Genomic DNA, 13,425 nt, shown 5'->3' on the forward strand with positions numbered 1-13,425 from the left:
TGTGCGGTGGGATTGCGGGCGGTTTCAATTTCCTTTTTGTGTATTTTCCCCCAAAAGGATCTTACATGACGTTTAGTGGTTCTAATTGTGTAAGCGATCTCCACGCCCCCGTACCCGCCCGCCCCGCCCCAGACCACGAGTCGCAGGCTCTACCCACTGAACGAGCCAGCCAGGCACCCTTACAATTAAAAATAAGCTTTATAAAAAACTGTCTTTAATGTTTATTTATTTTTGAGAGACAGAGACAGATCATGCGCAGGGGAGGGGCAGAGAGAGAGAGAGAGAGAGAGAGAGAGAGAGAGAGAGAGAATCTGAAGCAGGCTCCAGGCTCTGTGCTGTCAGCTTGAACCCACCAGCCACCAGATCACGACCTGAACTGAAGTCAGGTGCTTAGCCGACTGAGCCGCCCAGGCGCCCCCGAAAAGAAGTTTTTAAAGTTTATAAAGTGACATGAAATTTCAAGTGTCGAGTGTTCTGTCGGTGTCGTGTGGTCCTCCTCTGGCAATCGTGAGGACGGACATAAAACAACTGTTTGTCAAATCCTGCTCCCATCTCCTGTCAAAACAGACCCTAAATCGCACCACTCCTCTCCCTCTCGTTGCTAGCACCAAGTGGATGCCACCATCTTTCCTTGAATTCCTTCAAGTGCTTCCTCACTCATTGTCACTATATTTTGTACACTACAGCCTGTTCTCCACATAGCAGAATTGCCTCTTTTTTTAAATTATTTTTGAGACAGACTGTGTGTGGGGGTGGTGCCGAGAGAGAGGGGGACAGAGAATATGAAGCAGGGTCCATGCTGAGAGCAAAGAGTCCAATACGGAGTTCAAACCCATGAACCACAAGATCATGACCTGAGGCAAATTTGGACTGGACTCTCAACCACCTGAGCCACCCAGGTGCCCAATGCCTCTTAATTTTTTCATGTTTATTTATTAATTTTTTGAAGAATTTTTAATGTTTTATTTATTTCTGAGAGAGAGACAGTGTGAGCAGGGGAGGGGCAGAGAGAGAGGGGGAGACACAGAATCTGAAGCAGGCTCCAGGCTCTGAGCTGTCAGCACAGAGCCTGACCCAGGGCTCGAACACACGAACCACGAAATCATGACCTGAGCCAAAGTCAGGCGCTTAACCAACTGAGCCACCCAGGCGCCCCTCTTGATTTTTGATATAAATCACGGAACATCACCTCAGTGTTTAAAATCCTAAAATGACCTCCCATTGCCCTTGAAATCATATCCAAACTCCTTGACGTAGCTTATAAAACTCTGTGTCGCTGCCTTCCAGCTGCCCATCCTGCACCCTCAGCTGTCCGCCGCCCGCGGTGCCTTCTCTTCTCTGCGGACCAAGGGTGGCTTGGCCCTACCACTTTGCATTTAGTCTCTATTTGGAAGACTCTGTCCACAAACTTTCCCATAGCTGGCTCCTCCCTGTCATCAAGATCATGGCTCCCATGTCACCTTTGAAAGGCCTTCTGGGTCACCAGTCTAACACCCTGCCCCCTGGCACCACTCCTCACATTTGCCCACGATAGTCTGCTGCATAGAATTTTTCATTCTGTGACATGATCATCTGGTTTTGTTTACTTCTATATTGGTCATACATCATCTCTGGTACCTTTGTTGTTGTTGTTCAGGGCACTTTCTTTAGTAGGTGGTTTGTCTGTTGAATGAAAGAGAGTAAGTACAAAAGTCATCACTGTCTGGATCCTGCAATCCCTCCTGTAGGCAGTTACTTCACAAATATGTAACAATGTGTGCACGAAGTGACTCTATGTAACAGAAGTGGACATGAAAAACTATGGGGCACAATGTACGGGTGCCTCAGCAGGAAATTAGTAAACTCAGTGGTGGTGCATTCAGGCAGTCACCCCAATCAGCAGCGGAAAAAAAAAAAAAAAGGAAAATCCCTAATGAAAAATGAAAGGCTTTCTAGGACATTTTGTCATATTAAAAAAGAAAAAACACATACAGCAAAATGCAAAGGATTCTCTCGCTCTGTCTCAGACACACATGTTTATTAGGAAAAAAAAAAAAAACAGGAAGGAGAAACCTAAAACTATTGAAAATAGTGACTATTTCCAGATAGGCATGGGATCTCTTGGATCATACCGTTTTGTATAGTTTTGACTTTGAACGTTAAATAGTTCCCATGTTCAAAAGTACATTTGAAAGAGCTAAAAAAAAAACCCCAAATGCAAAAACTGAATAGAAACAAAAGCCAATGAAAACAAACACAACACATGAGTCAAATGATAACAAAACCACACAGAAAATTCAGGTGGTTTTATCTCCGCACTCTGCTTGTGTAGCCCTTCGGGGATATATTCTAAGGAGAGAAGAATTGACCTTACTCTTCGTATTTTTGCTGTCAGCAAGGGGAGTCATGAGGTCACAGTGAGGCCATTTTGGGTGTCCTAAGATAGACTCTGTGGTGGGGGCGCCTGGGTGGCTCAGTTGGTTGAGCGTCCGGCTTCGGGTCAGGTCATGATCTCACGGTTCGTGGGTTCGAGCCCCGCGTCAGGCTCTGTGCTGACAGCTAGCTCAGAGGCTGGAGCCTGCTTCAGATTCTGTATCTCCCTCTCTCTCTGACCCTCCCCTGCTCACGCTGTCTCTCTCTCTCAAAAATAAATAAAAACATAAAAAAAAAAAAAAAGACATTGTGGTGGAGCAAATGAGTGAATCTGTCGGCGGCATCCGGAACCGGAATTCTCACTGAGGAATAATGACGAGCGGTGAGAGGACCCTGATGTGGGATTGCGGTAGGAGCTTAAACATAAATTTCCTAGTTGTGTCTGGTTAGAGGGTCTAGAAGCACTGACCCTCCAGTGGCATTCGACACAGCCTACACCCAAGCCTTGGTGTCTCAATGTCGTTCTCCACTGAAAGGAACCAGAGCTTCCTGGAGTAATGGGCGATTCTGGAGCCGTGGCAGGAAAAATACGCGTCGAGCCTGGAGCGCTTGAGGAGGTGCCTGCAGAACAAAAGCACGGGGCGTGTCAAAGGGACTGGGAGCCCACCGGAAAGCAGCTCAGCTCCCAGGGCTGGACCATCCGAAAGGAAATCCCGGAAGGGCGGGGCCCCTGGGGGGCTCAGTCGGTTGAGCTTCCGACTTGGGCTCAGGTCATGACCTCACAGTTCGTGGGTTCGAGCCCCACATCAGGCTCTGTGCTGACAGCTCAGAACCTGGAGCCTGTCTTCGAATTCTGTCTCCCTCTTTCTGGCCCTACCCTGCTCACGCTCTCTCTTTCTCTCTCTCTCTCTCTGTCTCTCTCTCTCTCAGAAAGAAGTAAAACATAAAAAAAAGAAATTCAAAAGGGCTCGGGGCGAGGGGTGTGGCTGGGAAGGCGCCGGAACGTGCTGGAGGGCCGACCCGGAGTGGGGGATGCGTGTGTGGTACTTGACTGATCCGTCGAGCTGCACGCTGACGAGTACTGCGTGTTACTGCACGCGCGCGATAGTCCCATAAGTCACCCCCAAAACACTCCTTTAGGGTTCTGAGTTGTTGGGATAAAACCCCCCAGTGCATCCACCACGGCACAGTCGGTCAGGCGAGGGTCACCTTGTCCGGTAAAACCGTTACGACTGCCGGGGATGAAGACAGGCGCACGGTCTCGAGGTACTTATTACCGCAGAGCCCTGGTGCTTTAGGACAGGAATATGCAGCTTCGTGAGGGAGACGTGTGGCAGCCGCAGCCTTGACCGTGTGAGCAAACCGAGCCTCCCCGGTGATGGCACAACCGACCCGACGGGGGACGGGGGAAGGACAAAGCACCCGGTCGTGGCAGTTAAGGTACATCTAACGAGGAAGGAGTCAGGCAAATCCAGACTCTGGGACCTTCTACAAGACAACTGCTGTGGGCTCTTCCAGAAGCGCCGTTGCCTGATGGCCTGTGGAGAAGGGAGAGCTCTGAGAGGCAAAGGCGCCTCCCGCTTCCCGTTGGTAAGTCCGGCTGAGCGCTAGGGAGGCAGGCTGTGGCGACACAGCTGAAGTAAGCGCCCTGAGGGGAGGGGAGGCGCCGTGTCGCCAGCCTGGGGGACGGGAACGGATGGGGGGTGTGCAGGGGGGCCAGGGGCTCTCGGCCACTCCAGCGCCCAGGAGACAAGGGCAGGAGTGAAGAACGGAAATGGGAATGAGGGCGGCGAGGTCCCTTAGAGGGTGCACCAGAGAGGGAGGGAGGAGGGTCTGGGAATGGGGCACTGGAGCCCCCGCATTAAGAGGCAGGGCGCACGGAGGGGGAAGAAGCAGCGAGGGAGCTGGAGAAGGAGGGAGGCCCCGCGAGGGAGCCCCGAGGGGGGCTGGGGCGGCCGTGTCCCCTGCCGGCTTTGCGGGGGCGGACGTCTCAGGCCGCAGCGGTCACGGCGGCTCCTGGGAGCGCCTGGCTGGGCCGCGCGGCCCTTGAACCTACCGGAGCTGGCCAGGCCCGGTTCTGGGGGGCCCGAGGGTGCCGGCGAACTGTGGGGCCAGCCCAGTTTGCTTGGCTGTCTCCAGGTCAGTGAGGCCGGCCCCAAAGCAAATGCCACCCCGCCCACGTGGCCGCGGGAACCGGTGCCGCGGGCAGCTCACCGTGCCCAGTCTGCGAGGCCCCTTCACTCATCCTGCCCTTTCCTGGGATCACTGTGAGAACACCAGGGCCTGCAGAGGTGCACCATGCCCCCGGGGAGAAGGGACTGTCCCAGGGCAGGCAGTGGGTCTCAGGGATCCGCAGCGGCGGGATCACAAAGGGGAGCAGGCAGGTCGGCACCCACCTCCCCAGGGGCCCCCGTGGCTCCGGGGGGGCGCAGTACACGGGGCCACCCATACACTCCGGGGGCAAAGGCGGAGCACCCGGCCCTTCTGTCTTCCCTCCCTCGCCTGCCCATCGCTGCCCACTCCTGTAGACGAGTTTCCAGAACGTGCGGTCACTGCCACCACGTTCTCCTCTCGCCACGCTGCAGCTGCTTCTGGCTTCCTACATCACCGGCGACCTTTTTGTTACCAACGCCTCTTCGCTGTCCCGGACATGCCCTCCTCCTTTCTGGAAGGGCCTTCTTGGCTTCTCATACCGAGCTTTCCCTGTGGCGTAGTGTCGGGACGTTCCTCGGCCTCTTCCGCATCTCCGGTTGGTGGAATGCCTCAAGGCCCAGTCCTCTCTCCTCTTTGCATGCTGCGCCCCCTGGGAAGCCCCCTCGTCTGTCCTCGGAGGCTCTAGGACATCCTGTCCACACCTAACTCCTGAATGTCACTACAGAAGGCCGCGCAGGGCTCGGGGTCCCAGTCAGCTCTTCCATCAGGCTCCCCCCTTACATCCTGTCTCCAGGCCCCTGCTGAGCCATGGGCCGAGTCCCCCCCCCCCCCCCCCTCCCCCCCCCCCCCCCCCCCCCCCCCCCCCCCCCCCCCCCCCCCCCCCCCCCCCCCCCCCGTGTGCAACGACCCACTGGATCGCTCCTAATCACCAGAGGGTTCTTGTCCCTCCTGAGCCAGCAGGTGACATCTGTGTCACCCCCCTGCAGGGCACAGCTGCTGCCCGAGGCCACCATTTGGCCCTAGGTTTGGATGAGCATCCCCTGCTCCCTTCAGACAGCCCCGGGATAGCGGGGGGCGGGGGGGGGGACGCCTCCCACCACCCACCCCACGCCTGGCCAAAGTAATCAGAACAGGACCTGGTTCTGACCAATAAAAGATAGCGTTTATTTGCCGGGGGCGTCAGAGAAAGCAGCTACACCGCAGGACGGGCCGGTGGCGCTCCCCGCTGGCTGTGAACAAGAGACTTGGGGGAACCACAAGCAGCCATCTGATCCCGAGGCAGCAGCGGGGATGCAGCCGCCGCTTCAGAGCGCAGGGGGCAGGCAGGAAGAGACTAGGTATTTGGTGAAACTGTTCATCTGCTGCCAATGTCCTTGGGACTTCTCAGTTTCGTAAACCAATGTTTTCTTTATCGTTTAAACCAATTTCTTTCAAGGTTAAACCAACCGCTGGAAACCGGAAAGCCGCCTGGCTAATGGAGTTCCTTTCCGATACGAGTCAGTCTCGCATTCACCTTCAACGGGATTCACAATTTCAACAACCACGTCCTGACTCAAAATAAGAGGAGAGCGTGGGTGGGCCACATGAGCTGCCAGGCCGCACGGGCGCTAAGCGGGCCCTGCGCTTCGATATGCCAACTCTCAGGCAGAGCCAGGGACCTGGCTGCTCTCCCAAGCCTTTGCCCATCGGGCCTCTTATCTTCCCAGCCTGGGGACCCAGCATGCACCCCACGAGGCCCAGGCAGGAGGGTGGCTTCCTTCTAGCCTTGACTGACCTAGGTGTCCTCCTCCAACAAGCCGGTGCCCAGATGACCTCTAGTGCCCACACGCACCAGGCGAGGTGGGAGGGTCAGTGCCACTGGCCCATGCTTCTACCCCCTTCCCGGCACCCTGAGGTTTCCTTTCAGGCAGCGAGGGGGTGCAAAGTGAAAGCCCCCATATGCATGTTTTAGGAAAGGGTCCGTTTCCACACCGTGGGTGAATGCAGGGTGCGGGGGCCCGTCCAAGGCTGAGTGACCTCGAGCCGGTCACCCGTCATCCCTAAGAGGTGAGAGATGCGCACGTCCAGGAGGAGACAGGCAGAGGGAGTACCGAAGGGCCAAGGCGCCACATCTCTGGGCCGGGCCTGGCCACTGCTCCGTCCGGGGCCTGCTTCCAGAGCGCGCGGGGCAGGGCCAGGTAAGAGGGAACGAAGTGGAGGCTTCAAGAGTGACCCTTGCCGTGCAGAGTTAACACCTAGGGACCGACGTGGCACAGGTCCCCGATTCCCCAGCCCGCGGCGCCTGAGGGGGCCGGGGGCTGGCTGTCACCAACCTCCTGCCAACACCGCGCCGGTCGGTGACGGGCAGGTGACGGGACTGGGCAGTGGGAGCCACAGCTGCGTCAGCTCTCGGGCTTGAAGGGCAGTCGCTAGAGGGTTTATTGTCAGTGGGCTGCACAAGACTGCGCCAAAGGCCGTCCGTCGAAATCCTTCAGAACAGCCCCCTTTTCCCTTTGTGCCCTGAGGCATTTCTAGAATCTGGCTGGCCTCAGACTCTGGCTCCCCCGCTTCACTGCTAGGAGCCTTGTCTTACCTTTTGGGTGAGGCGTGGGAGCAAACCCAGGCAAGAGCCAGGCGTGGGCACCCAGGTACTGGCAGGTGTGATTATTATCATGAGCCAGACTGCGACAGGAGAACACGTTTAATGCTACATGCAGCGTGTAGCCTGGCGGGCTCCTCCCCACAGAGAACTTATTTGGAGAAGCCCTTCTCCTGAGCTTCAGGTACTTCGGGGTGCAGAAAGCGGCTGGCCAAGCGCTCGATGTCATCCAGCGTCAGGCGGTTCAGGGACCTCTCGTAATCCTGGGGAGAGAAGGCCGGAGGATTCGGGGGTGCCAGTGGGGGGGTACTCTCCGACAGAGGCAGGGGATGGGGGTGGCCACCGGGAGCGGATGTCCTGGGCTACGCACTCACCCTCTGTAGTTGATCCAGGACTCTGCTGGCATCTGCGGCGCTGAAGTGACGGGCCAGGACTTTGGAGATCAGCTGCCAGGCTGGTGGGGGTGGTGGCGGGGCCTCGGCCAGTCTGCGGGCAGCGCTTTCTTCCAGTAACACTTTCTCCAGAGGTTTGACCACTAGGTTGAGCTTGGAATTGGGCCCAACGCTGTAATCGGAGAGTCTTTTCCCATCTGCCAAAGAGAGACGGATGGAGTCATTACGCCCAGCGGAGCTCTGTGGCATCTGTCCGAGGAGGGTTCGGTCACCTCCCCGAAGGCAGAGTGGCCGGCACCCCAGCCAGCACACTGCTTCTCGGGTTCTACCTAGGCACCCCGTCCCCTGAATTCCCGCGAGGCTCCCTGGGCGTCTCCTCTCCCCGGGTACCTGCCAGGGCCTTGCCCTTGAACAGCAGCCGCTGCTGGCGCACCGGGACGTTCAGCTTCTCGGAGACCAGATGTTTCAGCGTGGACACCGGCTCGTCCTCCGACACCTGGCCGGGCAGGGGGCAGGGGCTGAGTCCGCGGCCCTCGCCGACGGCGGCGCTGCCGGCCGCCCCCCACCCCAATCCCGTCCCCGCCCGCGGCCTGGCCCGCCCCTGCGCTCAGAGGGTGACGAGCGCGCGAACCGGCACGCCGCCGGGGGCCCGCGACGCTACCTGCAGGCTGCACTCACGGCCCTGGAGCGCTTTCACCGTCAGCTGCATGGCGGCCGCGGCGGCGTCCACTGCGGCCGGCGCGCGCCCCACCGCCCCCCGCTGCGCGCCGCCGCCCCGGGCGCGCGCCGGAACCGCCCGCCGCCACCGGAAGCAGCGCGAGGGGCGTGCCCCGGCCCCGCCCCGCCCCGCGCGCCAGGGCCCGGCCCGGCCCCGGCCCGCCCTTGCCGCCGCAGGAGTCACCTTGGCGTCCCGCCTCGCGAACGCCCGGGGCCCGACGGATTCGCCCGCCACGGGAGGGAGGAGGAGCGAGTGGGGCCAGGTCGGCCACGTCGGGTAGCCGGGGTTTGGGAGGAGGGAGGGCCGCCCCCGGCCGACTTGTCGGGGCAAGTTAGCGCGCGCCCCGAGTCTCCCTCTCGGGAGTCCGCGTAGTGGCCCAGGCCCGCCAAGCTGGCCGGCCTTCTGCCTCCTCTTTTCTAAGTCTGGCTGCAGAAAATCAACTGAGCTTGGGAGCTGGCCGGGCAGCCCGGCCTCTGCCCTCATTCTCCCACGCTCATTCTAGAACGGTAGGGCCCACCTCTCCCAGAGGGGATGCGTGGGAAAGGAGGGTTGAGACAAAGTCTGTGCAGAGGTCACCACTGTCACCCATGCCAGCCCTCCACCCTGGCCCACATCTACCCAGCCACACACCCTTCCTACCCCACCCCCCTAGGCCCCAAAGGTCAAAGACTGGAAGGCACCCAAGCTTGCTTCTCTCTTTTATTGAAATATATTTTCTGAGCAGTGCCCACCTACCTAACAGCATGGCCTCTTTGGCACTGAAAGCTGGAGAATAAAAAACCAGTAAGAAAAATAAGCCTGGATTGTTTTCTGAGTGCATAGTGCATGAGAGCCGAAGGCCTTTGGTACACAAGAGCTGAGGGGACGTGGCTGGAGGCCGGGGGTGAGGGATGGTGAGAGCTGGACCCAGGGGCCTCAGGGGACTGGGCACAGGCTGCTATAGATGAAGTGGCCGACGACCAAGGCCAGCATCTCCGAGGTGCCACTCAGCGCTACAATGAAGGGGGCCTGGGAGGCGTAGTCGGCTTGGAGGCGACGGAGGGACAGCTGCAGCATGGCCAAGGCCAGCAGGCTGTTCTGGACCCCTACCTCGATGCTGACCGTCCGCCGCTGTGCCGCCGGCAGCTTCAGGCACATGGCCAGGCAGTAGCCCACCAGGAGGCCGACCGGGGGCACCGTGAGGCCCACCAGCACGATGGGTAGCCTGACGCCCGCCAGGATGAAGACCCCCATGCGATAGGCCAGGAAGAGGCCGCCCAGGAGCAGCACAAAGCTGAAAGGCTTGATGACCTGCAGCAGCAGCTGGGAGAACTTGGGCAGCTTGGATCTGATCACCACGCCTGCTGCTATGGGGATGGCGATGAACAGCAAGGTCCCCAGGATCTTGGAGATGGGCACGTGGAGTGTTTCATGGACACTGAGCAGGTGGCTGTAGACGGCGGAGGACAATGGCAGGAAACCGGTGGCAGCCACTGTTGAGATGAAAGTCATGGAGATGGCCAGGGTGACGTCCCCTCCAAGGAGGAGGCTGAAGAGGTAGCTCCCCCCGCCGCCGGGCGACGAGCAGGTGATGATGAGGCCTAGAGCCAGAGCCTTGGGCAGCATGAAGACCTTGGCCATCAGGAAAGCATAGAAGGGCATGACCAAAAACTGGCCCAGGAGGCCCAGCAGCATGGGCCGGGGGCTCTGCAGGAGCCCTTTCAGAACCTCGAGTTCCACTCTGCATCCAAACGAACACTTGTTGACAAAGACCAGAGGCAGGAGCAAATACAGGACCGGGTTCTCGGAGACGCGGGCCAGGCCGGCGCCAAGGGCGGCGGGGGCATCTTCAGCAGGCAGGACCCTGATGCCGAAGTCGCTCCGCTCCTCAATGAGCACGGGCGGGGCCCCCCGGGGCTCCAGGAGCTGAATGTGGAGCGGGGCTAGCCCAGGCAGGCCCGAGCGGATGCTCACCACGAAGCCGCCTCCGCCGCCCCAGCTTGTGGCGCTCACGTTCCTGATGGTCAGCACCTCCGTGTCAAGGGAGGTGACCCTCAGCACGGGGCCAGGCCCTGTCCGGTTGCCCTGGCCCCGGTACCGGCTCGAGATCACAATGATGCCCTCGCTCTCCTCTGGGAACTCAAACTCCATCACGGAGCCATCCCCGATGCTCAAGTAGCGGCCCCCTGTCAGTGGCACAGCGTGGCCCAGAGCTGCGCTGAGGTTGGTACCGGCCGTTCCCCTGGCCCCCAGAGGCAGGCTGACCAGCAGCAAGGAGGCCCCGAGCACGCCTAGGGGGCCTCGGCAACCGCCACCCCCTCCCAGGCTGGGCCACCCCTGGGAACTGCTCCTGCCCCTTCTGAACACCATGGCTCCTCCGAGAGGACGGTGTACCCGGGCCCTCCGCCGCTTAGGAGAACAGCCCCACTGGTGCTGTCGGGGCGACCGGAGAAGGGCCCATGGGCCAGGCCTGGCCCTGTGCTGTGCTCCTCGATGGCAGAGCTCTTCCTGAGGAGAGAAGGGACACAGGTGGCTGGTCAGGGTGAGCAGCCATGAGGCCCGGCGCAAGGGGATCTGGGAGCCTACCTGCTGGGAGGCTCAGCAGGGCCCCTAGCCCCAAACCCAGGGACAGAAGGGCAATGCCTAGTGTGGGCCCTTCAAGTGCCATTGGCTTTCCCCTCCCCTAGCAAGTTTCCCATCCCTCATCCGGGGAGGGGGGCGCCTACACCGAGGAGTTCCTGTTCAGCCTGCTGCTCTCCCCGGGCTTTTCCGGCACAGTGGACATGCAGCAATGTCCTGACACCAGGACACTGGGTGAGCCACCCCCAGTCCCGTCGCCACCAGCCCGTTCCCCGCGGGCTCCGAGACACGGCCATGCGGGGGCCGCAACGATACCACAACCAGTATGAAATCTCTCAAAGGCTGCGTGGGGATGCCAAGCAGACAAGCCTGGGGAGAGTGAAAGGTGTCTGTCACCCGCCGGGCAGCCGGCAAAGGGGCGTGGGCGCTGGGTAGCCATCGGGCCACAGGCCTCGGCGGCTGGTGTCTACCACGGATGTGGAGTTACGGACGGTGCTGCTGTGGCCACCTGGCCTACCCTACGTGCTGACGGTGGTGAGATGGGGGTCCTGGGGCAGGGGACGGGTCCTCTCTCTCCAGGGAAACTGCTGGAAGGGGAAGCAGGAGGGTGCAGATAGGACCACAGGTTTGCTGGGTGCTTTTGTTCCTCCTGTCAGAACTCCAGCTCACCCGGCAGTCCCCGTTATTTGAGCTCCCAGAAGCACTGTGTCACATCTGAGAGGCTCTGCTCAGGGCTCAGGGGCTCCTCTCCATACCCACACGTGGCCGTACCAGAGTCCAGAACTTCCAGTGAGACCGAGTGTTTCTAGTGGGGGAAGGTGCCTCGGGACGGAGAGAGGTTTGCTTGCTTCCACTTCTCAAGTCTGGGCTGCCACCAGCCTGTAGTCCTGTCACCTGCCGGAACTGGGGCAGCCACGATGGGGCCACAGTGGTTTATCATCACTACGGCCGGTGTCCTCACGCTGCCTCACTGCAGTGTCCCAGTGCCGGGAGAGGCTCTGGCCTCTCGAGACCCTATCGGTCTTTAGCCCTGTCCCCCATCATCTGAGCCTGGGGAGCAGGGGAAGTAGGGGGTGATGGGCAGGTTAAGCAGAAAGCTCACCCCTGGGGAGGTCCCCCCTTGCCCGCTGCATGCCATGGCCTCTGCTGCTTTGGAGTTTGGGTCACTTACCCCGGAGGCCTTGGTCCAGCTCTGCATCCCACTGCCGAAGAGGGAGGCAGGAAAACCAGAGGGAGTATGAGAAGCAAAGTGGAGGGCAGTCAGGGAAAAGATGACAGCACCCGGGACTGAAGCCACCTGGGTGGTGTGATGGGTCCTCCCTTCAAAAGGGAGGCGGCTAAGGGCCATCCACCCTGTCCTTCCAGTACTGCTGGCGGCTTTGAGTCACTGCAAGAGACGTCTGGCCCAGATCCCACACCATTTCTGCTGGAGGGGCTGGAAGACTTTGAGCAGATGCACCCCAAGGCAGGGGAGGGAACCCTGGGCCGGCCGCTTTTTCCACGGAGGCCGTGAGTTCAGTGTTTGGGCAGCTGGCATCGCCGACCTGGGGCTCCTCCCTACCTGGGACTCCGGAAGTTGCCGGGTTGGGCACAGAGCTCGAGCGCGAACCGAGGCGGGAGGGGCGCGCCGCCGCCGCCGCCGCCGCCGGGCTCTTGCTGTCGTCCTGCAGTCCGGCAGGCGGGCGACTCTCCCGGGCGGTCCCAGGATCGCGCTACGGGCCCTCGCGCCACTCCCAGGCCCTGCGGCCGCGCCCGTGCCTATCGGGCCCGGCCGCCCGAGCGGGCGAGCACGGAGCCGGGCCGGGGCCGGAGGCTGCCTTCCGCCCGCCTTTTCCGGCCCAAAGCGCTCACCTGCCGCCGAGGCGCGGGAGCTCGGCGCCGGCGCCAGCGCCTGCCGGGCCGGCGGACGCCTGCGAGCTGGGCCCGCCGGGGCCCTGCCCCGCTTCGCCCCGCCCCGCTCCGCCCATCGGGGCACCCGCCCCGCCGAGGCCCCGCCCCGCCCCGCGGCGGCCGGCTCACCTCTCACGACCGGGCCCGGTTGCAACCGGATGTGACGTATCCCGGAGCGACGAGTCGGCGCAGGCTCCAGGACCCGAATGCCTTCTGGGGCGTGGTTGGCCCGCGCTGGGCTGCCCTTGAGCCGTGGATCCCAGTGTCCTGTAGTTGCGGCCGGGACGACCCGTTCCGGGTTAGGGGCCCTGATCGGGCCCAAACGCTCTGCGACCTCCAGTGGGGCAGCGGGACACAGGCTTAGCCGCTAGTAGGGCCGGGTTGACCGGGGGCCGCTGGTGGCGGGAGCCCAGGGTCAGGCACCGCCTGTTCCCACTTTCCTTCGTTCAGTCGTTGACACAGTGTCTGGGGACATCAGGGGGCTTGTCCGCCTTTCAAAACTTCTTGGCGCCACCAGCAGGGTCTGAAGGCCTCACTGAAAAGGAATAATATGCAAACAGATGGCATGAGTTGGACAAAATGGGGAGACAATAAGCAAGTACTGAGTCTGAGGGAGTTTGCATGTTCCGAAAGGCTGCTGGAAGAACTTGTCACGGCTGTGATGGAGGCTAGTGGTCCCCAGAGTTACAGGTACTTGCCCGCAGGAAGTATCCAGGACACATCGTTGAGAATGTAAGCAAAAGAAAACAGCATCTGTATTTTAATTTTTCAAGTGCATAAGA

General features: G+C 60.5%; 2 protein-coding genes across 10 annotated transcripts; both read right to left on the reverse strand.

The window, feature by feature from the left end:
• Positions 1-5,646: 5,646 nt before the first annotated feature.
• UBL4A (ubiquitin like 4A) lies at positions 5,647-8,272 on the reverse strand. Of its 4 annotated transcripts, none has more exons than XR_005527069.1 (5): positions 8,138-8,272; positions 7,867-7,972; positions 7,459-7,673; positions 7,079-7,347; positions 5,647-6,019 (listed from the first exon to the last, which is right to left on the reverse strand). XR_005527069.1 is itself a non-coding variant. In XM_039224812.1 (4 exons), exons 1-4 carry the CDS (start codon positions 8,183-8,185, stop codon positions 7,237-7,239), a joined length of 480 nt encoding a protein of 159 aa, XP_039080743.1. In that variant the 5' UTR covers positions 8,186-8,272; the 3' UTR covers positions 5,647-7,236. The 4 variants fall into 4 exon arrangements, 1 of the variants encoding a protein (XP_039080743.1); XR_005527068.1 differs by having other exon boundaries at positions 5,647-6,053; XR_005527067.1 differs by having other exon boundaries at positions 5,647-6,057.
• Positions 8,273-8,877: 605 nt separating this feature from the next.
• On the reverse strand, positions 8,878-12,675 carry SLC10A3 (solute carrier family 10 member 3). Of its 6 annotated transcripts, XM_039224803.1 has the most exons (3): positions 12,315-12,372; positions 11,925-11,955; positions 8,878-10,681 (listed from the first exon to the last, which is right to left on the reverse strand). In XM_039224803.1, the coding sequence occupies exons 2-3, from the start codon at positions 11,949-11,951 to the stop codon at positions 9,110-9,112; spliced, it is 1,599 nt and encodes a 532-aa protein (XP_039080734.1). In that variant the 5' UTR covers positions 11,952-11,955; positions 12,315-12,372; the 3' UTR covers positions 8,878-9,109. The 6 variants fall into 6 exon arrangements, with proteins under 6 accessions (XP_039080734.1, XP_039080736.1, XP_039080738.1 ...); XM_039224805.1 differs by lacking the exon at positions 11,925-11,955 and having other exon boundaries at positions 12,315-12,675; XM_039224807.1 differs by lacking the exons at positions 11,925-11,955; positions 12,315-12,372 and adding an exon at positions 12,605-12,626.
• Between the last annotated feature and the right edge of the window lie 750 nt (positions 12,676-13,425).

Source organism: Hyaena hyaena, unplaced genomic scaffold (genome assembly GCF_003009895.1).
Source record: "Hyaena hyaena isolate Hyena2069 unplaced genomic scaffold, ASM300989v1 scaffold_1776, whole genome shotgun sequence".
NCBI classification, from domain to species: Eukaryota; Metazoa; Chordata; class Mammalia; order Carnivora; family Hyaenidae; genus Hyaena; species Hyaena hyaena.

Coding starts and splice junctions, on each gene's coding strand:
- SLC10A3 (XM_039224802.1), bottom strand. CDS start 12,101: ATGGCCCTTAGCCGCCTCCCTTTTGAAGGGAGGACCCATCACACCACC. Junction 10,682..11,924: donor GCTGGACCAAGGCCTCCGGG/GTAAGTGACCCA, acceptor TTCTCTCCTCAG/GAAGAGCTCTGCCATCGAGG.
- UBL4A (XM_039224812.1), bottom strand. CDS start 8,185: ATGCAGCTGACGGTGAAAGCGCTCCAGGGCCGTGAGTGCAGCCTGCAG. Junction 7,973..8,137: donor GCCGTGAGTGCAGCCTGCAG/GTAGCGTCGCGG, acceptor CTGCCCGGCCAG/GTGTCGGAGGACGAGCCGGT. Junction 7,348..7,458: donor TCCTGGATCAACTACAGAGG/GTGAGTGCGTAG, acceptor TTCTCTCCCCAG/GATTACGAGAGGTCCCTGAA.